Source organism: Chroicocephalus ridibundus, chromosome 4 (genome assembly GCF_963924245.1).
Source record: "Chroicocephalus ridibundus chromosome 4, bChrRid1.1, whole genome shotgun sequence".
NCBI lineage: Eukaryota > Metazoa > Chordata > Aves > Charadriiformes > Laridae > Chroicocephalus > Chroicocephalus ridibundus.
This window is the reverse complement of record NC_086287.1, coordinates 17,433,499-17,460,385: the sequence shown is the minus strand read 5'-3', so window position 1 is coordinate 17,460,385 and position 26,887 is coordinate 17,433,499. Positions and strand designations below refer to the sequence as shown.

The 26,887-nt window shown below is 44.9% G+C and overlaps 2 protein-coding genes across 5 annotated transcripts in view; both read right to left on the bottom strand.

The window, feature by feature from the left end:
* Window positions 1–167: 167 nt before the first annotated feature.
* LOC134515095 (uncharacterized) lies at window positions 168–10,946 on the bottom strand. The gene is made up of 10 exons (XM_063333689.1): window positions 10,469–10,946; window positions 9,028–9,121; window positions 8,058–8,189; window positions 7,742–7,853; window positions 7,063–7,136; window positions 6,273–6,365; window positions 5,289–5,323; window positions 2,250–2,585; window positions 1,738–1,786; window positions 168–907 (listed from the first exon to the last, which is right to left on the bottom strand). The coding sequence occupies exons 1-10, from the start codon at window positions 10,499–10,501 to the stop codon at window positions 612–614; spliced, it is 1,254 nt and encodes a 417-aa protein (XP_063189759.1). The 5' UTR covers window positions 10,502–10,946; the 3' UTR covers window positions 168–611.
* Window positions 10,947–12,776: 1,830 nt separating this feature from the next.
* OSBPL5 (oxysterol binding protein like 5) overlaps window positions 12,777–26,887 on the bottom strand; it is a 183,430-nt gene continuing 169,319 nt past the window's right edge. For all 4 annotated transcript variants that reach the window (XM_063332842.1, XM_063332844.1, XM_063332845.1 and 1 more), the window contains exons 15-22: window positions 25,838–25,935; window positions 23,689–23,778; window positions 20,738–20,874; window positions 17,838–18,023; window positions 17,160–17,298; window positions 15,890–16,007; window positions 15,157–15,259; window positions 12,777–14,110 (exon numbers count right to left, since the gene is read on the bottom strand). In XM_063332842.1, the coding sequence (XP_063188912.1) occupies window positions 13,975–14,110; window positions 15,157–15,259; window positions 15,890–16,007; window positions 17,160–17,298; window positions 17,838–18,023; window positions 20,738–20,874; window positions 23,689–23,778; window positions 25,838–25,935 (1,007 nt within the window). In that variant the 3' untranslated portion in view covers window positions 12,777–13,974. The remainder of the gene's footprint in view (window positions 14,111–15,156; window positions 15,260–15,889; window positions 16,008–17,159; window positions 17,299–17,837; window positions 18,024–20,737; window positions 20,875–23,688; window positions 23,779–25,837; window positions 25,936–26,887) is intronic.

The following is a 26,887-nucleotide window of genomic DNA, read 5'->3' as shown; positions in this document are numbered from 1 at the left end:
TGGCTCGACCAGGCTTTTACCAGCCAGTAACGGGCTCCCCTTGTCTCAGAGAAGGTCCCAGGAGTCCCAACCCCAGCTTCTGGCTCAACCAGGCTTTCACCAGCCAGTAACGGGCTCCCCTTCCCTCAGAGAAGGTCCCAAGAGTCACAACCCCAGCTTCTGGCTCGACCAGGCTTTTATTACTGCGTTTCAAACATAAACAGTTCTGAGCATAACGATACAAACCAAAATACAATCGTTTCAGAAACCAAAGCATTGCGATCCTTTTCAAAAACAGCGGCAGCCTCTCCGTTCCCACCATCCAGGCCCGTACGGCACAGTCCTGCCTCACAGGAAGGGAAGCACGAGCTACAGCTCCTCGCACTCAAGCTGGCATCCGGCGCCTGAGTTTAATATCATATAACTCAAAAGACCTTAGTGAATATCACAACCGGAGTCTGTGTTAACACCGACGGCGTTAAATCACTTCCAGCTCTCCACGTGAAGGCAAGGAGGGTATCAAGATACAAAATGCCATCATTTTCACTAGCAGTTTGTCGATGTCCTCATTTACAGGAAGTTTGTAGCCATATATATGTACACAGGAGCATTTCTGAAGTTCATCATAAACATTAATCTGTAACTTCTACTTTACTAATAATGTTATTACTTTTTAAAGTGTTCAATATGTTATCATAAGCCTTCTTATCTAGATGCTTTAACTCATCCAGTAACTTAATAATAGATTGTTTCTCTCCCAGTGAGTTTCTCCAGGTGAGAAGCATCTGGTAAGATTGCTCTTCTATATCATTAGGAAAGTCATAAATAATTTTAACAATCTCATTTTCCTGCAGATGAGTTCTCATAAGCTGCTTCCATTTTTTCGGCGGTACTTCCTTTATAAAGGCCAAAAAGCTATCTCTCAGTTCTGAAAGAACAAACACACAACACATATCAGCTTAGGTTCTAAAATACAGAATTTTTTTTTCATAGCTACCTTACATGTTTTCCCATTAATTTTCAGCCAATACATGCACGGACCAAACGGCAGCAGCAAGGCCAGGTTTGGCACCTGAGAAGCAGCAGGACAAATAGGTTTCCTACTCAGTGATCTTGAAAGAAGCTAAAGGTACCAGTCTACATACCTTAAAAGTAGTCTCTTAAGATGAGACACCATTCAGTAAAGGTGATTTTTAGGAAGGTTTCATTCGCCTGCATGTCTTCAGTTAAGCTTAATAGGGCTACTCAACAGCAGACTTTAACCACTCACTATGCTACTGGTATAGGTTTGCCATGCCAAGAACAGCATGAGCAAAACCTGTTGCTTGGTCATCCAGCACTTCAACTTGCTGGGTACAGGCAGATGTCTGGGCATTCGATGTGGTCTTCCATGAGGGTGTACATTTGACAGAAAGAGCTCCTGCTCTGACCTGTACTTCCCTCATTAAGGCAGAGTACACTGCTGCAATGCAAACTTCTTTAAAACATATAAAACCAAATTGTCTCATTCTTATTCTTAAAAGCATGACTGCATTACACCCCTGTGCAGAAAAGCCATGCTTTAAAGTGGAACAATTCACCACAGGGACTACAACTTCTCTCAAATGTAGCAATAATCCTGTTTCAGCGTATTTTACAATAAACTGAAAGCCTTTTAGCTCTAAGCAATATTAATTAGCCTCCCCTACACTATTCCTTAAGTAGACTAAAGTCAACAGGAAAAAAATTCCAATTACTGCCAATTCATGGAAAACTTACCTTTTTGAGAGAGATCTTTAACAATTATTCGATATCTTCGTTTTTGTACCTGTAATACAAAGTTGGATCATTACTCCAACGTATCAGAGGACTTCACTCGATTATTCCTGAGCTACTTAATAACCTGCTTCTGCGGCACACACACCAATAAGGGGGAGGGGGGGCAGGTTTCACAGCAGAGGTGAAAGTATTTGAGTAAAGAAAATTGCATACTGAAACAGCCATGCTACCAGTTCCAAAGTGAAGCAAAAAGGCAACACATTTGCTGCCATCGCAAAAGAATAGCCTCTGTGTAAATATCGAACACGGAGATGAAGGAGGCAGAGCAGATTAAAGTTTGCTTTCCCAAGATATCACTTCCTATACTTTTATCACATCTTTAAGGCAAAGTCTCCTCTTCCCTATTGTTCTGCCTGAAAACAACATCTATCACTCAAAAACCAGTTAAGAAATCAACTGAAATTACACGTCTATCAGAGAAAATATACTGATAATTTCACACGTGCACTTACCGTACGATTTGGTGGTATCCTATCACTTGGTACATTAGACGGGGCATTCTGACGACAAGCAAGGTTCTGCCCAGTTTTTGCTGCTAGTGAATACTCTGCGATCCTCCTCCAGTACCTTTCCATGTGGCGCTTCCAGCCCCTGGGCAGGACGGTGCCCCGCTCAGAAAGTGCAACACTGTTTTCCTCTGGTGAGGGGTTTTTTACTTCCAAGTTAACATTGATTTGCACTTGGCCCTCCGGGTTCTCACCAGAGTTCTCATCCTCTGGGTTGTCTGCGTTATTTGCAGGTGTCCCCACTTCTGGTGAAATGAGGCTTTTACTACTGCCCTCAGGGTTCTGTAAAGAATAAGAACGTATTTTAAGAGATCTTTCATACAGAGGCCTTCAAGGACAGTCTGGAGGAAGAAAACATAACTCTTGAAGTCACCAGATACCAGAACTACTAATTTGGCAAAGTTACAAACATGCAAAAGTAACAGCCTTTATAGACTTGGACTTTAAATGGTTTGAGAGCCTAAACTCTCCACTTTGCTGACTGCTCCGCTCCCACTCAACTGTGGAGTGAGGCTCACAGGCTACCTCCATAACAAACACAGGACACTCTTCCTATGTTTTCACTGGCGAGTATTGCTGCTTGCTCCTCTCTGGGTATGGAAGGTATACACCCCTCTTGAGGCAGGTGGAAAATAATTGCCTTGCTGCACCTGAGCTGACTTAACAGCAACAGGGGCCTCAAACTTATCCTTCTATCAAGGCTGATGCTCTCACAGCTTTTGCCAAGCTGATATTAGCTCCATGTAAATGCACTAGCTTGGGCTTTTTTTGGCTAAATTAGTTCTTCTGGTAGATTCACAAATTAGAATCAGTTGAACGAAGCCAGTGAGCACCAGCGCACATTGCACAGCTTTTGCAAGGGGACAAAGAGGGAAGCAAATGAGAAGGGCTGCATCATTTTTAGCATTGTCAATACACTAAACAAGCATATGCCAGGAAGTATAGCACCAACTCATCAAGACCAGTACAAGTACAAAGTAGACCAGCATCTATCTTGCATATCAGCTAGTCCTAAAAATTTAAAGTTTTAGAATTTTTATTTTTAAAGGTGGGAAATGAGGGTGAGGAGTGACTGTTTTTCCAGTGAGACTTGTGTACAGCTCCCCCATAAACGTAAGCCAGTGTGATTTCTGTTTGCACAAGGGCAGTGACCCACATTACACCACCACATGACGAACTTGCATAAGCAGGGATGTGAGGGGAACCGCCCCACACATCACACATGTACTTGTACATCATCCTCATTGAATCCACTTTTTCTTTAAGGGTGCAAACAGGTTAAACAAGTTGACTCCATTTATACAGAATAGTTCTTAAATAGGTAACTGAGCAACTGAAGGTACACAGCATAGCTCACTTAGAGCTGCTGCTCCATTTCAGAATGAAATAAAGTATCAGCTGGTTGATTTGGGGTTTGGGGTTTTTTTGTTGATTGTTTGTTACAGCAGTATTAAATTCCAGGGTACTTTGCAAAGGACAGCATGTTGGTCTCAGGACTGCATCAGTGTAACTCTCCTCAGCAAATAAGCTTTTTGTTACAGTAGCACAGACACTCCAAAGGTGCAGACATTGCAACTCAAGTCTGTGGCAACTCTTACATCAGAACTTGCATTATTCTACTACCATTTTATTCAAAATAAGAGTGTTGTATTTGCCTAGTCCTATGCTACAGCATTTTCACCAGTTTTCTGTCACGTTTCTTCATCAGCTTTTACGAATACATGAAGTGCTGCGAATCTGGACAGGGCGTGTGGGGAGACACAACCCAAGAAAAACCCATGGGTGATTCACATATTGGAGCCACTTATGGACCTTAAAAAAGAGAAGAGTTTAAGGTGATGTTTTTAACAGATCTTTCAATTCTGTTTCTTCCATCTTCAAGTATTTGTGACATAATGAAGATGCGTTTAATTACTTGAAATGTGTAACGAGTAAGATTACACAAGAGCTCATGCACCAGTTGAATAGCACGTGCATTGAGTTGGGGTCAAGAAAGGCAGCAGGGAGAAGGTGGTGCTGTACATGTGCTACGAGAGAAATCTGGATGCTTTTCTTAAACGCTCATCAGGACAAACATTTGTTCTACAGCTTGGCATTACACACCATTAGCTATACTAGTGAAGACTGAGCTTATTTTTGCTTCACTGTGCTGCTAGGAGCGTAGCATCTAGAGGAGCTAAAGGTACACTAGCTAAATGCAAGCTAGTCCTGTATTTATCTTGCAAAATGCTAGACTAGCGATAACCTTTGTAGTCTGAAACAGTAAGGTTCTGAAATAGTGTTTGACTACAACTACAGGAGGCCAGGGTGAACGTAGCTTTAGCGTGAAACATATGCCAGCAGCCAGCCTTAGCTTGGTAAGCCCCTTTTTGAGGGGTGTACTTCTGAACTAGTATGCTCTGAGCCCTGAACCCCTTGTCACATGGGACTAGCCAGGGCCAAGAAGTTAGACTGCCAGGTCCTGGTCTGTAGCTTATGACAAGAGCCCAAAGGCAGGAAGACTGTCACTTTGCTGGATGAGGAGGAGTAAGTCTTATGAATAAACATTGTAGTCAAAATGCAAGGAAAGCTAGACCACTACTATGTAGGGAAACAATAGCTGATGTTGCCTGGGGAATCCACACATGAAGCGGCAAAGAACTAATTGGATCAAGGCATCACTTGGAGACAGTTTGAAGTGAAAGCTTGCACTTAGCCTAATTTTTTTTCCCCGCTTTCAAAACATACTGGCCACAGGCTCTGGACTGTTTCCAAGGGAAGTACTGGAAAGGCCAACTGCAGTGGACACATGCAGCTAATGAACACATCAGGCCCTTGCTAACATCTGGCCCTGTATGAATCACAACTTGTTGCATCACAGGAACGCATCCTACCAGAGGTCTACAGTGAGACAAAAATTGAGAGCTGCGTATCAGGTACAATTAAGCAGTGCACAAGTAAGCTGCAGAAAACTGAGATGAAATGCTTGATCCATCATATACTTACCAGACCTTTCTCTGCATCTTTATCAAGTGAAGCACCTGGAAAACAAGATACGTCCAAAAAAATTTTAGGAATTGCAGCAATTTAAACATAGCTGAATTATCACAAGATTTATACGCAGTAGATACATTTGTAACACAAATCAAAGCTCTAATACAAGCCATTTAGCTTCATTGACCCGTTACACATTTCATAAGAGAACTACCCTTAGCTTCCACCAATGCTGTGCCTTCATACAGAGGCTGAAGAGTCCCACTTTAAAGTACAGACCACAAGATGCGGTTTGGCTTTTAAGCCACTCTTTCAACCTCCCGCCTTACAGCTTACGCTTCTTAGCGTTTTTGTGGGCTACTGCAATGCAAAAGAGAAGGCAGAAGTTGTCTTTACACTACTTCAACAAAATTAACATTCAAAATTCAGAATAATTTTCAACACTATTCTAACTAAACTAGTTGCAAAACCACTTTAATATGCAGTATTGGAAAGAAAAGTTTCTCAGGAAAACATCTCCATTTCCACTAAAAAAATAAAATTAATTCACACAGGACTTATCAACCTAGCATTTGGGTTAAGGGCAACAATTTGTAGAAAAAAAAATCACCACAGCCAAACACAGTGAATGAAAGTAGTTAATGATCTAATTAGTTGCTACTTCTTGCCCCATGTGAGCTCACACACAGATTTTTCTCACTCTGCCAATACAATGCGAGTAGATAGGAAAAGTCCTTTTAAGGACCTTAGGTTAATCTTACTTCGAAGCAAAGGCATCTAGGCAAAGTAAGAAAGCTCACAGTTAAAGTTTATGCATTTTGTTTACTGAACAAAACGAGTCTCCGTTATCCAGGAGTTACTCAGTTGAATCCCACACTAAATGATCTAGAGCTTAAACAGGTCCCCTATAAGGTAACACAAAAACCAGGGATAGCCTTAGTGCTTGTTTTGCCTAGTTCTGGAAAGCTCATGGATAGTAATCAAGCAGTTAGTTACCTTTATCACTCTTCAGCTTTCTAATTACAATGAACAGCAACAAACCAACCACCACAAGAATAACCGCAATAATCCAACCAAAAGCTGTGCTTCCTGCAAAGCAAAAAGGAATAAAATTAGTACTGAAGCAGTCTCCAAACAAGATATTCTGAAGCGCAAGTCTTCCCTGCTGTCCTAGAGAACAACCTAAGCTCAGCACCAGTACAGTGACCCAGCTAGCTTGTCCTGGAAAAGGCACTGGGACTATCAGCTGACCTGAATGTGCACGTACTTGCTCCCACTGCACATCATTATCCTAAAGGCAGCAGGAGATTCTCTACACAGCTGCAATACAAGTTCCAAAAGGCTTTCTGTAGCAAAAGGGGGAAACAAGTATGCAAAGGTGACAGCGAGCTTCAGGTGCTGTAATGTTGGTATTGACAGTTCCTTCTTTCTCTAGTCTGGCAGAAGCTATCTACCAGCAGAAGACAAAGCCACCCCATACACAGCTTTTCAGACATAGAAAACACGAAAGAAGTCTTTGCATTATCCGTAACTTTCAACAGTGTCACTGTTGCATCTTTGAAAACCCTGGCAATACATATAGCTTGCCACCAAGTGACATCTAAGATGGTTTGTCACTCCAACACCTTTGAGAACTTGTCTCTAGCAAGTAATTCCCAGACCAAAATACAGCAGCTCTTGAACATGTTATGGTAGTTCAAACCACTGTCCTACAGACTGCTCTGGTGTCATTAGCCTGAAACCTCACACCCAACAGACTAAGCCGAGTGGTACGTCTGTCGCAGACCTTGATCGGGCGAGCCACATCCTAGGTCCATAGTAGCATTGCAATTCTGGACAATTTCTTTCCCGTCCGGACACCTGAAGTGGATGGCAACACAGGGTTGTATCAACATTTCCAGAGCAATATGCAGCTTTGCCCAGGCCTGACTTTTTTTTCAGGCAGAGCTTAGAGATGTGAACAGAACATGCATAAACAGATAACTTTGTTAAAGTGCACCTTTAAACAACCCAAGATAAGACTACAAGATTAAATAGAAGCAAAGCAGATAAAGCTCATGTATGTTAGCCTTTAAGTGGTAGGGGGGGAAAAAAAACCAAACAGAGAGAAGACGCATTATTCATGCACAGTTAGTTTCCTTCAACAGGTGGTTCTACCTCCCAAAATTTTAGACTGGCTGCTGCAAAGCTCATTCAGGTGTGTACATGGGGAAGTAGTAATCTGAAGACATGAAAAGTGTAAGCTTACAACCATAAGCAACAAGCACAACAATACCAAAATCCGTATCTTTCTAGGTCTCAATCTCACGTATTTTGACACCTAAAAATCAAAATGCATGAATAATGCCATTTGGCTTCAGGGCAGTTATTTACAGCCTGTTGTGTTATATATTGCCACAGATTGAGACACAGCTCTAACATTCCCTAGAAGGAAAACAGTCGCTTATACTCATTATCAAACTTACGTTGTACTGCATCTCTGACATATTTCACAGCCCTCGGCAGGGCAGAAATACCCTTGTTTGCATTGGCATTCAGTGTCATGCGTTACAGTGCAGGGTCTCAAAGTTATCTGATCTAAAAATAAAATACAAGTTACAAAGCAAATATAAAAGTTGTGACTCTACAGCTGTGCAAAAAGTTATACTCGGGCCATAAAGGCAACTTATTCATAAATTCAATATTGTCAATGACTGGAAGCGCAAAAGAGCCACAGGACCAGACTTTCCACATTAAAGAAGGGGAAAGGGGTTAAGGTTCCATCAAAACTGTTCTTGGTACCATCTTTGCACTGTCTGCAAGACAAGCATTCTTCCAAGCCGTTCTCATGGGCAGTATAACCCTCTCCTTCGGTGCAAGGGATACATTTTCCTCTCAAGTGGGGAGCACTGCAGTGCTGAGCAACGTAAGTACCTGTGGAAGAGGAGAAGCGGCAGCAGTCTCAAGGGATCATTTAACAGGCTGAGGACTATAACAGGATGTTACAACACAAAGCCATTTTTAGTGAAAGTTCAACCCCTCCTCACAAGTGAGCGGTGTGCCACGTGAACCGAGTGTCACAGCAGGCACGTTCGTAGCTTGCCACTCCGACAGGGAGCAAGCACTAAATGAGGCACCCAGCCAGGCCTCTGCCGGGACACACAAGGACGACTCACTGCGGCAGCTCAGAGTCACCCGTGCAGCCAGCATCATCTCCTCTGAAGGGGCATGGCAGGAACAGGGAGAATTTCTCATAACAACCTGTCTTCTCCTTTGAATTATCTCCAAAAACATCTGAGCGCCCTTCAATACTATCTAAGGGTAGGGTGCTGCTTGGCACAAAGCTTGTTAACTCTGCACACATTGAGCAAGGAGGGGAGAGCAAAGGCAAACTGAAGTTTTACCTACACATACAGAAATATCAGAATTCCCCTAGGCCCCGTTCTTTGTGCTAGGTTTGTTTGGTTGTTTTTTTTTTTTTAATTAACAAAACCACCACCCAGCTTCGAACACTTCATCCTCAACAGCAGACAGAGGTTTCCTGGCTTGCTGCCAAGGCAGCTCTCCCAGTCACCACCTCTTGCGCAAGGGACTCTTGCTTCAAAATGGAGCCAGGCCTTGGCAGCACTGAGAAGCCCCCACAGCACCAGCTTGGCTTACGCTTCCACCGGATGCAACGCAAAAAAAAAAAACCACAAGCCAGTAGTGACGCAGTCATCTCCACGAGGAAAAAAACATGGCCGTTATCAGCTATAACTGCCTGAAGTCTTACCTGCTGGACAAGATAGGCAGCAGTGACCTTCGTGTAAGTATTCTCCCTCCCCGCAGTCCTCTGCTCCGGTTCCAGGCATTATCAGCACAGTAACCTACAGCAGAGACAGACAGGTGTTCGGGTGATTCATCCTCCCAGGACACGATAACCATCGCGGGGAGATGTTCCCATAAAGGCTTGAAAACACATTCAGAAGTTTATGGGAAGCCACAAAGGAAACACAAACTAATTTCTGCTAAGCGTGCCGCTCACAGTGGTAATTACAATCACAGAGCTGGGGTTAGAGCAGCACCCTGCAGCGGCTGACGGGTTTGAGGCAACTATTACCCCAGATTCTCGCCTCCGTTTTAAAATTCTATTCTCTTTTTACTAATTTATTGCAATTGAACTTTGGAGGCCGAGGTTTCTGCCTTGATCAAGGGATTCCTTTCACCCTTCTCCCATCTTTTTAATACAGGAAGGTCAGTGTTAGTCTTTCTCCAGCAAAATGGAGGAAACGCCCCAGAAAACCTCATCCAACATTTCTCGCTGGCTCCGTAATCTTCATCAGAAGGCAAGTAGTTGAGTCATTAACAAAAATAGCTTACTGTAGCCACAGGATCATTGCGGGTTTTTTTGGTTTGTTTCTTTTTTCAAGAAACGCGCGGGATGCGCGGGGCTCGGCAAGCCTCGCGGAGCGGGGAGCAGCTGCCCAGCCCCAGCCGCGGGCGGCCGGGTGCTTCGCGAGGGGCCGAGGCGGGAGCCCGCGCGCCGCCGGTGTCGCGCCGCCGAGGTACGTCCCTCACGGGAGCACACGCGCCAGAGAAAGTGCCGAAGCAGAGGCAGGAGGAGGGGAGGGGAAGGGACGGGGCGGCCGCGGAGCTCCCCGTCACTCGCTGCCGATTTCTAAACTGAGACCGACGCTCCCCAGCTCCCGCAGCTCCGCTCTTTCAACTCTCTCCCCGGGGGACTGAAAGCTTTCCCCATAATCGCGTAGCTGAGAAAACCACCAATTTCACAATTAGATAACGTGAGGAGTACTAAAGAGCTCGCGCCTGACTTTTGTAATTTTCTTTTTCCCGAGGAGAGAAGGAAAGGCTGGGTTCACCCCCACGACAGCTGCGCTTCCTTATCCTTTCTAGGTTTAAGGGAGCTCCATTGATTCGGGATTCCCGAAACTTCAGACAACACGAAAAAAAAGTTCAGTGAAGTTACTAAAGTCTCTTGAGGAAAAGGACTATAGAAAACCCCGTTAGGTTCCTCCACGCGGGACACGAAGGAAGACCTTTTTTCCCTTCCTCTCAAAAGGGGGGATCTGGGAGCTGGCTGCGGCCAGGTGCCCGCCTCCACTCGCCGCGAGCAGGTGGAGGAGGAGGAGGCCCTGCCCACGAACGGCGGCCCCGGCCAGAGAGAGCCCGTCCCGTCCCGTCCCGTCCCGTCCCGTCCCGTCCCCGACACCCACCAGCAGCAGACCCGCCACCGCTCCGGCTCCCATAGCGGCGCCCAGCACGACCACACCGCGCACTCCACTCTGCTCCTCTCGGCACTTCCGCAGGGCGGTGCCGCCGCTTTATCCGCCCCCGGGGCGGGATGGGCCGCCCCGTCCCCGCCGCTCCGGGGCTTCGGAGCCCTCGAAGAGAAGTGGGAGAACCGGAGAGGTCGTGCCCCAGTAGCACGCTGCCCACCCGCTGGAGCCAAGAGGGACCGCGTCGTATGTTAGGACGTGCCCTGGTACCGTGCTTTGCGCCTGTTAGGAGCGGGGGGAAAACTTATTGGGAAATGGGCCGATCCGTGTCTCTCCACGCAAAGCTCACGTGTTGTTCGCTGATCGCGAAAAGGCGGGGCAAAGGATGGAAAGGGAATTTTTCCAAAACCACACAAACTGGGTGCATACCTGGGTTTTCTAAATCCCTAAAGGGGTTCTGAACTTTTCATGAGTTATTCCTCCTAGAGGAATAACGTTTCTGGCCATGATTTTCCTCAAGAATACCTTTCATGCTCTAGGTGCATGTAACTGGCATGTAGGAACACTCACCTCCAGATGTTGAAATTGGATTAAAATTAATGGCACAAGATTTATAGATTGTTCCTTTTTGGATTACTTTTTAATTGCCTGCGGCAGCAGCAGTAAGTGTTGGAAACTCTTCCTCTGATGATGCATAGTTTATGTAGGTTAATAGTTTCTTTCATTGAACTGCTCCTCTCGTGGTAACAGCTTTTGTTTTATTTAACTGCAGTAACAAGTCCCAGTGAAATCCCTGTGGGTGCGTAGTTTGGTAAAATGGAAATGATCCAAAGAATTTCAGGCATTTGCTTTACACCTACTGAAGGCTTCCTGTTCAGCACCGCTTCTCTTTGGTTCAGGTGGGCTTGGGAATTTTTTCTTTTTTTTTTAAAGTAGCTCTTTCTCAAACCCATAATACATTTGTACCCAAGAGATGTAAATGTCCCTACAAAAGAGGAGAGGCTCCTATCAGTAACTCCAATACGTGGTCCCACAGGGTGATGTGTGTGATGAGGACGGCTGTGCTGACAGGCCAGAGATGTGCTGACTTGCTGAGGCATTCAAAGGGAGATTTAGGCAGGAAATTAGCAGACGTGTTTGCACAGCAGTAGGAGCAAATTCTTCCAAGGTGCATATGGGACTTTGCATTGCCAGACAGGCACTATTGGTGGCTGGACATTCTTTCACAGGCAGAGGCCAGAGGCTTCCCGTCTCACCGAGGTTTACACCACATGTGGCGTGGGTCAGACTTCCTCTGAAAGGAGTGACTAGGATGACCTCCTTCAAAAAGGCACCCGATCTGGATCAATAATGTTGACGTTCTTCAAGGATGATTCCTCAAGGATGAAGAATTGTTTGGTTTTCTGGAGACTTTTGCTAATAATGAAGTCACTCTCATCCTTTATTATTTGTGGTCTATTTCTTGAATGTCAGCTTCTGGATGCCGGCTCTTATCACAGAATGGTTCGGGTTGGAAGGGACCTTAAAGATCATCTAGTTCCAACCCCCTGCCATGGGCAGGGACACCTCCCACTAGACCAGGCTGCTCAAAGCCCCATCCAGCCTGGCCTTGAACACTTCCAGGGATGGGGCACCACCAACAGCTTCCCTGGGCAACCTGTTCCAGTGTCTCACCACCCTCACAGTAAAGAATTTCTTCCTGATATCCAATCTAAATCTACCCTCTTTCAGTTTGAAGCCGTTACCCCATGTCCTGTCATTACACTCCCTGATAAAGAGTCCCTCCCCATCTTTCCTGTAGGCCCCTTTTAGGTACCAGAAGGCTGCTCTAAGGTCTCCCTGGAGCCTTCTCTTCTCCAGGCTGAACAGCCCCAACTCTCAGCCTGTTCCCATAGCATAGGCGCTCCAGCCCTCTGATTATCCTGTCTGTTCATGTCAGAGAGTTGTGGTTCTCTCCATGGAAGTATCTGTTCTCTGTCATCAAGTTATCTCCTTCATGTAAAGGTTTTTTAAGGCCAAGACAAGTCTGTACATTTACATGTATGACAGTGAAAATCAAGGCAACCGCTTTTCTTTCTATTTTGAGGAAGTTGCTACAATTAGAAGACATGAAAAATTTGAGCCAGAGGGGTATCAAAAGGCTATTGCTGCTCTAACTTATAGCCTATATCTGAGATTCTTGAAGATCTTTTCCTGTAGCTCTTCCTCTAAAAAGCATGGCCTAAGAGTTGTTTACTTGTAAAATAACTATAAAACACAAAAAGGAGTTCAAACACACAAATAATTTGTCAGATAGACTGCCACTGAAAGTTGTGTGTTGTTTTATTTCAACGTATCAAGCACAAACAGGTTTCCCCTAACTGGGGAATATGACGAGGAATGTACTTAAAAATTTGGAAACATTTACATTGAAAGATAGCCCAGACTGGCACCACAACTAAGTATTTTAAGGCTGTATATATAGCAGTACTTACCACTTGGAACTACTTCAGGCCAGAAAAGAAAGGCTTAGTATTGTCCGCAGTCTACAGAAAATATTGCAAATCTTTAAAAAATGGTGTAAAATAGGAAGACTATTAACAGAGTTGAACAATGCAGTGGCAAAACCCTTCCTCCTTCCTGACCTTTGACAATAAATGTGCCTACGCCGAACACATGTACACCTATAGCCCTCCCATCCTTCTCACCTATCCTGGGGCAGTGGATTCCTCTCTACAATGCTAGTGTGTGATATAAAACAGCCATATAGCAAATAATAACAAGAATAATAAGTGACCAGGTTTTACAAACAGGCATGTCTGACGTTACACTCGATGGGCCCGGTCCAGACACCGGTCAGCTCCGTAACCAACCGAGGAGCTTTCACTGAATACTTCCCAGTTCCTAAAGAGGAAAGCTCTGGGAAATTGTGCATATTTACAGTTCCCGTCAAATGGAAAAGAAAACGCATCCTGAGGTCCCATTCTGTGTGTACTGACAAAACAGACCATGACTTAATATCCCGGGGGTGGATTTTTTGGACCAAGTGTGCTCCCTCCCATAATTAAAGGCAGCCGGACAGGCACCGTGGACATCGGTTCTTTACAGCTCCCCGACTGCGCTCCACCACTCTTAGAGCTGTGACCCAGACCTGTGTGACATTTCCAAAACACTGGGGTGTTTACCATTTTGGGGGTACCAATACTGCTGGGTAATTATTAATTGCATCAGAAAATGACAAGACATAGAAAACAAATTGCACAATTAAAGCTACATTTGGCTTCAGCATTAAGGCCCATACAGGTTAAGAGGTCCTTGAAGATGTACATGTAAAAGGCAAAAATGACATAATCTGCAGGAACAAAGTTTTGCAGGTTCCCAGGTCCCTTTTTAACCTCGTTTTTCAACTTTCTTCCACCTCTGCCGCGTTGGTTCTAAAGTGCTTTGGTGCCTCGCTGGGCTCCTTGCGTGAGTGGCCCCTCTCCTGCAGCCAGTAATAGTTATTGCTGCCAAACGTAGTGATTTTATTTGAAGACATAATTAATGAATAGTTGACACGTAAGAAAGATGCAGAGGAGAAACCAACAGCGAGAGTCCAGGAGGAAGCTTTCAGAAGAGACCTTCCTGTGGAAGGACTTTTTGTTCAGAGCACTGAGGTTTCTGGAAAAGAAAGCAGGATGTTTATTTGTGTGTCAGAGGGAGGTGTGCATTCACATGTCTGCGTACTCACAGCTTCTGCACCAGGAGGGATCCCGGTACTTTAGAGACACCCTCACGGGTACAGCACTGCACCTCACAGGCTTCACCTCCTCTCTTTTTAACAGAAAGATAAGTACTTCTGGCTGCTGCAGAATCAGGCAGAGCACGCTGGAGGGCATGAGAAGGTGTAAGGGCACAAACCCCAAGAAATCTCTTCATCCAGCACCCACTCACAAACCGACCCCCTAACCCTCCCAAATACAAGAATTTGCCCTGGACACCCCCAAGAACAACAGAGAATAACTAAAGCCATATCACCGATGGCTCCAGCATCCAGAATCAGTGGGCCTCATGTGTGATCCCACCCCTCCCACCCCACTGAAGCCTCCGGAGGGCAGGATAATACTCCTCATGCAGAGAGGAATCAGCAGCGCTCCCTGGGGCAGATGTAGCAGTTAATACCTCCCTTGCCCTCCCCACAGGAGTCTGCAGGGCAAAGCCCTTTGGCAGCTGTAGGTTAAGCAGGTGTGCTCACTGCTTACCCTCAGCAACCAGAATTTTATACAGAAAGCTGGAATTTAGTGCTTTTCACTCATGGAACCCAGTTTTCAGACCACACACCTACATCTCTGCAGCAAACTGAGAAAATTCATAACATATTTGATGAGAAGGGAGACCTTCTTGCCTAGCAGAGGCTTATAGCCAGGACCCGGCCCAGCCCTTCCCAACTTCTGCAGCTGTTTTGCAGTTGGGAGTTCCAAGGGATGCTTAACGTGCTGAGGTGATGTTTTTTGCCCCATAAAGAGAGTCTTAAGAGATTTCGTCACTGTTTCAAGCAGGGTGTGGCTTTGCCTTTCCGGTGTGTTAATAGGTTACCTATTGAAACAGTCATTAACTGCACCCCTGCAGCTGATGAGGATGCTCCAAAGGTTGCATTGGAGGAGTTAAATGCCACAGGTTATTTCTAACCCATTAAGACGATTGATTTGATGAGAGAAAATGGTTACCTGTGTATGTCCTGTTGGGCTCTCTGTAGCGATAAGACGGCTGAGTGAATTTCCTTCAGGTGATTCATTTCTTTCCCGCACTGAGCGCACAGGCTTCCAAACCCTGCAGCAAAGTATTGAAGGACATTATGTTTTGCATCACCATCTCTAGTGGTGGTGATGAATCACAAACCAGGTTCACCCAGCAAACGGCTGTCTGTGATCAAATCGTCACAGCCAGGGGGAACACTCTCAGGAGGAAACATGGAGAGAAGGAGACAGGGGACAGAATCTTCCACCCTGAAGTCAATGGAACGGGTCCTGTGATACCAGCCTGGGGCCCCTTCTCGGCTCTCAGGAAACAATTTTTGCAGCATGCTTCCCAGCTGAGGGGAGGGGAATGGAGTGCTCACACCTGCCCCAATCTCTGAAACATTCAAGGTCACCTCCAACAAAAGCTGACAAAAGGGAATGAGAATCAAAGCCTGTTTCCTATCTGTTGACTGGAATGTCAGTGTATTTTTCCAACAGGTTTGTGCCAGGAATTGAGAAGCCCTTGTTGGCATAGATAGTGTAAGGCAGAAAGAGAAGTAGTATGGATGGAGAACAGAAGCACAGAATGTTCTCTGTGTTTGCCTGTGGGCTATGGGCCCATGGTATTAACTGGGTTGGGAAACATCCCAGGGCTGGCTCAAGGAATAAGGTACCGAGGGAAGAACATTAAAGCCTGCCCCAGTGATACCCAAATACTTGCCATCGTCATCTGAGAGCTCCTGCACTGACTCTGGTGTTGAACAGCTGCTCTCTGTATTCTGGCTGTGGTTGGATGGCTGATCACTGGTTTTGCGGCGCCTGCAGTCTTTGGCAGACCTCTGGATAAAATAGGCATTAAAAAGAGACTTGGTCACTGTCAAATTGAAGACTCTCGTGTTTGGCTTTAAAAAAAAAATAATTCGGGGTGCTGGGGAATATCTGTGAGATTCCAAAGTTTGGTTGCTTTCTCAGCAACTCCTAGTAGTTGGGACTCCTGGCAGCTAGTTAAGGATATTACACACATGCCCCATACAGAAGCATTTCCTCAAATGATAACATCCTTAAGACACCCATCCAGATTATTCTTGTTGTAGCTTTAACAGGCACATACTACTGACAAATTTTATAGTTCTTTTGCTGAGTTGCGTACCCACCAACCAGACATATGAAAGAGAGGATGAAAAGAAGAAAAATCTAGAATAAAATTTCCTGGGGAAGATTTTTCCGAAGGTGCCTGAAAGATTTAAACTTCACAGAACTTTTATACCTAATTTCTTGATGCACTTTGGAAAGTTTCTCCCTACCTCACCAAACTCCTTGAATCAAACACTTCTCACCGGAGGGTCTGAAAAGCAGCTATGAACCTCAACTTTCCTATCGTTTCAGAGACATTCAGATTTGGGGTATTATAAAAGAAAAGTCTATGTTCATAATAAGATACAAGTTCCTCAGTGTAATATGGGTTACACCCGGCTAGTTCAGCAGTTCTACATTTACAAAGCGTTTTACGAATGACATATATTACTCCAAAGATGAATGCAATGAAATAAGAAAGTATCATCCCTCTTTAAGGGAGAGGATTGAGAGAGGTTTCTTGTCTTCTCTAAGAGGCAAAGGCAGATGGCAAAGACTGAAACTGAAGATGCAGGATCTCAGTTGTGTACTCCAAAACCTTGCTCACACCCTCACTACAGGAAGTTTTCTGCTTTGGAAGCACTGAACAGTAAAGTTCGGCTCAGTCATGTGCAAAACCCAGGATGAGTCACTGTTACTAACACAGGGTGGAAGAAAAACACCAAAATGGATAGGAGACGTTAACCAAGAATTATAATTATTTGGAGTTATAATATTGCAGGTGTAGAGTCGTAAGCTATATTTACCCAAAACAAACATTTCAGCCTATACTGTGCTTACATGAAAATGCTGCAGAAAAGGGATGTGTATCTAAACAGTCTTACAGAATATTATATTCCCCAAAATGGGCTTTTTACCTTGTGCCGTGTAATTTGATTGTTTATGCAGGTTGTTTTGTGGTTTGACATCCTTGAGGATAAGTGTCTTTCCATGGTCTGAAGTATCCCGTTCTTCTCAAATTGGGCGATGTCGTTCAAAGGATCCCAAGGTCTTAAACTTTTAAGACCAAAGGAAAAAACATCAGAAAGGCAAGAATCCCACCAGGTGTGTTAAGAGCAATGCACCAATTCCACATGCATCAGGGCAGGCAATCACTCCTGACACTAACAAGAGTTTCCGCAGATGCAGTGTGAGGAGTAACAGATACTTCCCTCTACATTCACAGTTCCTAGCAATAAATGAGGGGGGTTCAGTCTCCAGAGGCTTCACCCTTCTTGCCACGGGAGGAGAGGACAGTTGTCAACTCTGCTCGCACAGTGCAGAAAATCTCTGCTAAATGATTCCACACTTGATTGCAGCAACGGGGATTTGTACCAATGGCACAGCAGATTTTCCACGGCCAAGCCCTCATTTCCGGCTATTCCCAGTCAGTATCGGGAATATGTATTCTAATAATGACACAGAGCTCAGAAAGAGCAAGCCCAGGGCGTACTTTGGGGAATGGCAGGACCCGAATTACAGGCCTGCAACCTTGCTTGCATCCCTGGGGACTCAAGCAGCGAGGTCTGTTCATAACCCTCAACCCCACCACTCACTCCTCATATTTGTAGCGCCATTCGTTAGTTGTGGCGTCGTGGTGGAAGAGCAATGGTTTCCATTCTGTGCCGTTCTCTCTCCGCTCCCGGGAGGCATTCCTCTGCTCCTCTTCCAGCACAAATTTCTCCTGCGTTGCCTTGTGTTGATCGCCTTTGTTTATTGCACTGGTAACATGCTGCCAAAGCCTAGAAATAAACAGGGAGGCAAGTTAAACCACCTTAAAATCAACAATGCATTTTGCCAGCTGGAACCTTAGAGCAGACACTTTTCTGGTCTATTGATACTCCAGAGGAAGAGTAATAGGATTACTCAGCCTCAGTTTTGGCTTGTAAATTAAAGGAACGTTATGAGAACGGCAACACTGAATGCTGTATACGATGACCTACAGAACAGGGGAACTTTCCCTCAGATAACGACACGTACAATATTCATGCAAATCTTCAGTGCTTCCTGTGTGAGTTATAAGATAGTTATGCTTAATTCATTGAGGTCAGTGGCCTCCTCGGAGGTGACTGATGTGTAATGGAGAATCTGTTATCTTCCTTGCCCTTTCAATCACTTATGTTTAGGAGCCTTTGTGTTAATGTCTATCCCTGAAACAAAGGCTTTATATTTGAAGTTCAGAAGCTTTGGAAAACAAATTAATGTGCACAGCTTGCGGCTGCAGATGCAATGTTGTACTTCTATATAGGATTAGCAACCAGATCTGCAGGAAGCGGATTCAATCTGCAAGAAATGGACATGTACTTGTGCTCACAAACTGCAAGCATGACCACAGGCTTTCACTCGCTCTTGTTTTCAGCTGCCAAAAGATACATGATCTGTCATATGGCATCTCACTGAGCCTCTACCTAGAAGAGAGGATCTGCCTTCTACAAGAGAAAAATCATTGCCTTTTTTAAAATTTTTTTTACTATAGCCAAGCTGTGATAGGCCTCTCCACAGTTTCTCTAATCAGAGCACTCTAATCTTCATTTCAGTTTGGAAATACTTCTGAGATTAGCAGCTAGCCCTCCCAAAACATTACCGAGTGGTTTAGCGGTTAGAATAGGCACTGGAGATCTAGGCTGTTCCAGTATTCCCAGCTCCACTAAACACCAGTCCTCCATTTAGAAGACGAATATATTACTGCATTTCATTTGGAGCTCGCTGTGAAGCTCTTAATTTAAAAGGCATACTGATGCTTTCATTATATTTCTATCACCATACATTAACACAAAAAAGCAGCCTCTTAGATAATTAACCGAAGGCAGAGGAACACTTTCCTGTCCTTTTTGACACGTCACTCCCATTTTCCTGTGTATGAATCTTTTCTCCCAGAAACAAAGGAAGGAAACTCAATTCAAACTCAGAGTGATGGGGGTGGGGGAGGGAGGAGTGTGAAAAGAATGGCCTGAGAAAATAATGCGGTGGTGTAAAAAGTCAGTCCTAAGGAATGCGGTGGTGTAAAGAGCGAGTCCTCTAATTCTAAGAACCTCAGAGGGACACGCACAAAATTGCTTGACAAGGGCAAATTACTCCCTCAAGAGCTGCATGTGTCAGACAATGAGCCCCTCCATGGTGAGCTGCGTAATGGTATGAGCTTCAGAGTCTCTCCAGCGTTTGTGAAAATAGGTGATTTTCAGCACTGCAGGGAAGACTAAGCAATTCAGGCAGAACAGAACCTGGATTAGATGGTAATTTATTCATGCAACTGTCAGCATAACAAGGAGCTTGGTGGAATGTCTGTTAGGGATCTCTAGAATTTTTCCTTTTGCCTCCTTGCACCGGATGCGTGTATCATTATTAAGCTCTGATGTAGCAAAGGGAGTCAGCCCTGGCGGTACACTGGTAAGCAAAGACATGGAGATTCTTTGTCTGCAGGACCGAGATTTCTCTTCTCCTTTAAAAGAATCTTCTTCAGAAGATTCCTAGAGAAATGTGCTGCGGTCTGCCCCGCCCTGTGACAATGGCAACTGCACAAGTTACAAACACAGACTTTATTGCCCATAATGCCCACTGCAGTCCACAACAAACTAAATGTTCATGTGTCTTTATTTTCGTGCATTCCTTTTCTTTACCCACCAAAAGGTGAATTTTCTTCGTGAGATGCGCTGCAACACCAAAATTAGATGCCCAGAGGGAAGTGGCCAATGTGATGCAGAGCAAGGCAGCAAACTGCAGGTACTGGCTTGGGATGTTAGCTGCTACTGGCTAAGCGTATCGGTGAGATGGCAGGACTAGTCGGTTTGAAGCCAGCAGCACGTGTTGTTGCTCTACCTCTCTTGCTCAAGAACTGGCTTGGGGATGCTCATTGCATCAGGTAGTTGTTCCTTTCATTTCCTAAATCATGTGCCAGGACTATATTTTTAGGTAATCTAGATTACCCTAAAAAAATGGTGCAGACTTCATTGGAGATCTCAGCTGAGATTATGAGGCAGGTTTAAACATCTGTTTAATTACATACTCTCATAAAACCCTGTTATGTGGTTCAAACTACTGCTCTGCTCATGCCAGGACTTTCCACATGATTTCTGCATCTAGTTTAAGAGCCTGTGGTTGAAACAACCCTTCTTAACAAGACATTTGACCTCAGATTGACATCTTGCCCTTCCATAAAATGTTCCAGCACTTACAGAGACTCTGTTCATGATCTCTGGCGTTCAGGGAGAATTGTTATTTTAGCAGATAAAATGTAGCCTCCACTATTTCTCAGCTCCGCTCCACGGTTATTTCAGAGCTATACTTCATGGAAATACTCCAGAGTTAATAGACTGGAAAAATCAGGTAAATGGTTGGGTAATACGTGCAGGCTAAGCGGGTCACCGCCTCTCCAGGACTGTGCTGAGGAATTGGAGCCTTCTGATCAGAGCCCCGCTTCCAGTGGGGAAGCAGCAGAGATGTTCCCAGAGCTCCTTACCTCTCTGACTCAAAGTCCGTCTGCTCCTCAAAGAGCACAATATGGCGCTTCAGTCTCTGCTTTCGTACTTCACTGGTCGGGTTCCAGAACATTTCCGCGTTCCCGTTTTTCAGCTCATTTATATGCACTTCCCCATCCTGAGAAGGAAAATTAAGTGAAAAGGTTAATGACAATCAGAAACACAAGGCAGAAAATAATCCTGACAAATGGAAGCTGCTTCCGGATGATGATCAGGGATAAGGCTTGGTTAGAAGGCTTCTTTCCTCCTCTGTCCCATTAAATCTCACTGAAAACTTCCTGAAAGTTTCTAAAATGAATGAGGCGAGGCATTCCCGGAAACATTGGCTGAATTAATCAGAGAAGAATTAGAAAGGGACCTGGTCCCTTTTGTTAGTCTTCTTCCCAGACAAGGGTACCCACAGAAGCCCTAAGATGCCCTTCTTCCCCCACTGTTCCCACCTGGTACCACCCAGCATATATAAACACGATCCCTAGCTCCTTTTCCAGTCTTTCTTCTATTGCTCAATGCTGAAATCTCATGCAGAGCCCAGTGAAATACCACCCCCTCTAGCTAAAGCTGAGATACATTTATTTTTTAAATTTTTTTATCACTTTTTTTTTTTTCAGTTTATTTTTTGTTCAGTTTTTCTATTATTGCCCCTGAATTTCATTTAGCATTTCAAAATGCCATGGGTCTTTCATCTTTATTCCTTGCCAATTTACCTGGCAACCAACTGTCAAGCAGCACTTCTCTGATCTGAGGCTGGCCAGACAATATTGCCGTGTCCCTGCTTAACTACGCTGCTTCCCGGCCTCACTCACAGACACGGCAATGCCACGGAGCCAGACGGGGTAGTTTACAGAGCATATAGTGAACAGCACGACGCTGACTGCAAGTGGGATGAATCAGACGATTAGAGCTGCTGAACAGCATGTGCATTGGTGCCATTCGGCTGCCTGGGCCTGGTACGAGTATCCTGCAAACCTTATTTAGGTCATGGCTATTGGCTTTGCGTGTCGCCGATTAATTTCTTTGCATCCCAGCTGCTGCGTTTCTTCCCCTGCCCAGTCCCTCGATGCATGTCTCAAAGTCTGCTTCCCACTTCTTCAGCTGTGAAACTCCTTCAACCCTGAGGGACTTTCATCCCTCCTCAAAGTCTCCCTCGGGAATTCCTCTGCCATGTTCTGAGGTGCCAGTTCCAGGACAGATCTCAGGTCCCCAAGAGCCTCCCAGCTATGCATGGGAAGAGGCAGGCAGGCTCGACCAAACATCATTGCCTGCATCTCTAAGGGGCATATATACAAGTCCTCAGCTGCTGCTTTGATCCTGGGGAGGAGAGGCATTGGAATTTGCTTCCCTTCTTTGTTCAGGTGGGTTTTCAGGTCCTGAGGCAGAGAATTAGCCTTTGAGCTGAGAGGATTTCTGTCAGGAAACCTGACGGTGCCAGAGAAAAGCCTGCAGGGCTCAGGAGAGCAGGCCAACACTCTCAGCAGGGAGGGAGGAGAACAAACAACGTCCCTACTGCTGCACAGCAGCTACTCTATTCACAGCATGCAACTGCAAACAGCGGCTTATGAAGCCACCCTTTCAAAGCCATTTAACTTCTTTTATACATCATTCTAATTTTGTGCACCACAAACAACCAGCACAAAGAACAAGGGAGGAATAAATTATTTTCAGGCTGATAAAACCCAAACACAGAAGGCTGGAAGCCGAGCAGCACGCAACCATGTGGCTCGGCGCCCCAGGGGAGCCACTCGATTACATGCTCTCACAGATGGTGTTGCAGGACCCAACGCAGACAAAGTACTCCACAGTCCAGCGCAACCCACGATTGCCAAAGCTCATCCTGCAGGAAAGGGAGCTCAGAATGGAAAAGCTACCCAGGCACAGGGAGCAAATCTCCTCGTATACACCTAGAAAAGGCAAATCTCCCAATTTAAAAATGGTCATTAGCTTTTTATGTAAAAAGGCAGATTGCCTGAGGGGAGGAGCTGAATACCAAAGGCTACACTGTGGTTAGGACCTGACTACAGAAAGGGCTTTATCCATGAACATTTTATGTGGCCTACTTTAAATACTTCCTTTAGGATGAGACAAATCTTGTCTCAGGAATGATGATTTCTATGGACCGGAAAGGGAGCATAAGTCAACAATAATGAAGATGTAGGTGTCTAAATGTAGCTGAGATAAATACCTAAGTGTCCAGCCCAAAGCCAGGGCTTACTGCTTTTGCCTCGGTTACCAGGAGTTCCCAATCAAAACTCTAGTCTACATCTTTCACCATGCAACTTTATTCTTGCTGGATTTTGGCTTAAGGATGCCTTTGAGCTATTCACTTGTGGATACCAGATGTGCAAAGGGACTAGCTGCTCTGCTGACTATTCTGAGCTGCCCATACAGATAGACCCTCACAGAATCTGTCTCCTGGTCCTTCATCTCATGAACAGAGGAATAACCATCATCTTTTATCATAAAGGTTTGCTGTGAAAATAATAAATATAAAACCCCGTGAAGTTCTTCCCCGATAATGCCGTAGCTGGGGAAGTATTAAACACAAGATAAAAGGAAGCCTCGTGATTTTCACAATCACACAGAAGACACACTATGTCTCTGCCATCAGTGCTAGTCCTAAGCCTGGGACCCTAAATACAGAGCCACTGGCTTCGATGGAACGCACCTCACTTCGGTCCAGGCTCTGGAAGTGCAAGTGTTACTCGCACTGCAGGTGGATGGGACTACGGAAGCGGAAGCGTAAATGACCTTGAGAGGTGTGGCCCGGAAAGCTCTGCTCGCCTGCACTCCCTGGGGATGGTGGGAAGAGGCAGGACAGGGGCCCTCCACAGCCCCGGCTCCAGTAGCGGGAGCCTGCCAGGGGCTGCCAGTCCTCCCACGCGCCCTGCTGCCACGCGCACCGAAACTGTCAGCAACTTCGATTATCATATGTTACCCAGTGTCCAGTGAGACTTGCTAACACTTCTTCTCCTGATTTAATCTTCCCAGAGATTTGATTAATGCTTGCGCTGCCACCGAAGAAGGGCTGTCAGGGGAGAATAGAAATAGAAAATATGATCAGTCTAGTGAGAACTGGAAGGGAGCCAAACACCATGATGCAGCAGGAGGGAAGGAAACTGCAACCTGCTTGATTTCCACTGATTCTGGGGAAAGGCAGAAGGAATTCTAACACGGATTTTGACTGTCTAGCATTGTGCCCTCCTCCTTTTGTTTGCAATACCAAAATCACTGTAGGAGCTGCAGGAAGGGAGATAAGCCTTCAGGTGCATTAACATTCAGCAGTGCAAGGCCTTGCCTTCATTGCAAATACATTTATTGTCAGCTCTACATCGGGATAACTGTGTGTGGGCAAGTCCTTCCCATTGTCCAGAATCACATTACGGTTTGCAGCCTTATACTTGCAGCCTTGCCCAAAGAAAAGGAGCAGCACTAATGTCGTTGGTGACTTTTCCTGCTTATGGGGCAACAGCAGTGTGTCACTGCTGACGGCTGCATCTGCATGAAGTCTCTAGTGTGAAGAAGCTCTCATCAGCAACAAACACACAAAAAAAGAAAAAGGGTATTTCCAGAGTTAAGGAAAAGATTCTCAGAACAATGGAAAATTCCCCTCACCTCCTGCCTGCCAAAGACAGGAAACAGCAGTGATAGAGTGACCAGCTCTTCCACTCATACCACACAACATTTCTTCAGACATTTTAGCAGCTACTTTCCAATAACTTTTGTGCAGAGGAACTTTTTTTTTTTAACAAAAATAACAATATAAAACCAAATTTCCCACAACACCCATGTAAAACCAAATCACAAGTATCTCAAGAATCAATGTATGCAATCCAGCAGAGAATTGGTACATATCCAATTTAATACCAAAGTTATGGGGTCTACCTTTAACTTCTCACAATTCTACTAAAAAGGTGGCTAAGAAATATTCAAAGCAGAGCACATAATTAAGCCACAGGGACGTTTCTGAGTCATGTTTGGACTAAGCTTATTGTATTCAAGCCAGAAAAGACGGGTCTGCATTTTAAGCTCCAAAGTGTTTGTAGGTTTGAGCTGACACTGACTGAATTCAGGGAAATATTCCATTGGCCTCAACACAGTACATGAGGCCCATGAGAAGAACAAGCTTCAAAGACAAGTACATGCAAATGTCAAAGAAGTGCACAGGGCAACAGTTCACTTTGTGAGGGCAAATAAAGATAGAAAATTTTTATTGCCACCAGAAAAACAGAGCCTGCAAAAGACTCCCCTAACTCCAGTAATGTCTCACATTTATTTTGGCTAAGCCTGCAGCTCTGAAGTCCTGCAGGCTCCCAGTTCTCCATCTTTCATTTTATGCCCAGGCAAGAAGTTGTTTTTTGGAACAGAAGAGAAATGGATGCTCCTTAAAAAGCAAGTTAACTGTCCAAGAAAAGTTACAGGTCATCATTTTCCTTCCCAGATTTTAACACATACAACCACAGGAATGCTCAATGATGTCTCCATTTTATCTGCATACCACAAATTTGCATCACCAGGGTTTCTACGGGAGGGAATAGCTACATGAGCAAGTGAGTACCAGTGCGGCTTGTACTGACAGTGTAGCGTGTCAGTGTGATAGCCACCCAAAATTATCTGCCTGAAAATGGGCTCTTACCCTACTGTCAAGGCAAGGTCCTGTAGCCTTGAGAAACACAAGGTACAGTTCACCGTAATACCTACAACGTAAGAGTACGTATGTGATGGCTACTGGAGAGCTACACTGACGACCCACATCCTAACTTGCTTTAAAGTAGTGTGTACACCTTGCTGTATCGTGCAAGCAAAATAATTGTAGCTTCCGAAACAGCAGCCACACTGTCATTGCCAAACATTCAGCTGGTTAGCAGTGAACAAGTCATGTCTAACAATCAGGCTTCCTGGGTTCGAATTGAGTTGTACTTGGCAAAACTGACCGCAGGACAATGCCTTCTCTCCAGGCAGGGCAGCCCTTGGTGCATGCATACATTGCTGGTACATAAATGATCTGGAACGTATGCTCAAACCTTGCCTGGAGCACAGAGGCAATCCTGAGACCCATTCAAAATGGGGGCCTCAATGTCTCTTACCTTTAGCTTGAATTCCAGTTCTGCCCTGTGGTTAGTTTTCTCACAGTCGATGGTAACTTTCCCTCCAAGCTCCATTGTCATGGTACCATATAAAAGTCCTGAAAGGGAAAAAAGAGACTTAAGAGAGGCCCCGGTGGAAGCGATAATTCAAACTGGCTCTCGCTGACATGCTGTGAAATTCGCTATTTGGCTTCAAGTCTTGAAAAGACAGAAACCAAAGTTTCAAGGAAACAGCTCTTCACTATAAGCGTGAATAATCCTCCCTTAAATCCATATTCCCCATTTATTACAGAAGCTAGGAAATAGCTTGACTCACAGGTGCCGATAGTACATCTGTGGTAAGCTGAAAATGGGAAAGGAAAATTACAGAAAGTTGTGCCCAGCAACTTAATTTATATTAGTGCTTAAACAGACCCAGTCGCTTCTCACAGGGTGGATGGGGCAGCGAGGAGCTGTAAAGTGATTCAGCAGAATGTGGGAGACTAGCAGTCATGCAGGGACTCCTTTTTACACACGCTTATCATTTTCTGAAAAGGTCATTTGCAGAAAAAGAAAAATTGACAAAAGAAAGATTTATGCACAGGAATAGTTCACAGAGGATGTGATTTACAGAAGTTACTGTTTTCAGGCAGCTAGGCCCTCCATAAATATTAATTTACAGGTCAACATGCCAAAATAAAAAAATATTCTAAAAAGAAAATTGGATCAAACTGCTGCTGGAGTGATTTTATCACTGTGGTTGAAATGCCACTGATGTTCCCTAAGGAGAAATGCAAAGTTACAGCAGTGAATCCGCCGCCATCCCCTGGCCTCAGCACACATTCAGCTCAAGAGAGCAAAGCCACATGGTAACAGGTATCAGTCTCACTGAGGCAGCTCATACACTGAGGAATACCATGATCAGAGTAAAAAAAGAAATCAGAAGAGAAGTCAGGAAGTTTCTTTATCTCAAAGAGATGGAAAATATATTAAACAATTTCAGCCCTAACATTAGAAAAACTTTTTATCCTCAGAAGTTCAGAAATGTACTCATACGCTTTTCATCTTCAC

What these genes read in the sequence shown, in the direction of transcription:
- LOC134515095 (XM_063333689.1), bottom strand. Translation starts at nt 10,501, where the DNA reads ATGGGAGCCGGAGCGGTGGCGGGTCTGCTGCTG. An exon ending in CGGTGGCGGGTCTGCTGCTG is followed by an intron (nt 9,122 to 10,468) that starts GTGGGTGTCGGG and finishes TCTCTGCTGTAG; the next exon opens with GTTACTGTGCTGATAATGCC. An exon ending in CTGCCTATCTTGTCCAGCAG is followed by an intron (nt 8,190 to 9,027) that starts GTAAGACTTCAG and finishes CCTCTTCCACAG; the next exon opens with GTACTTACGTTGCTCAGCAC.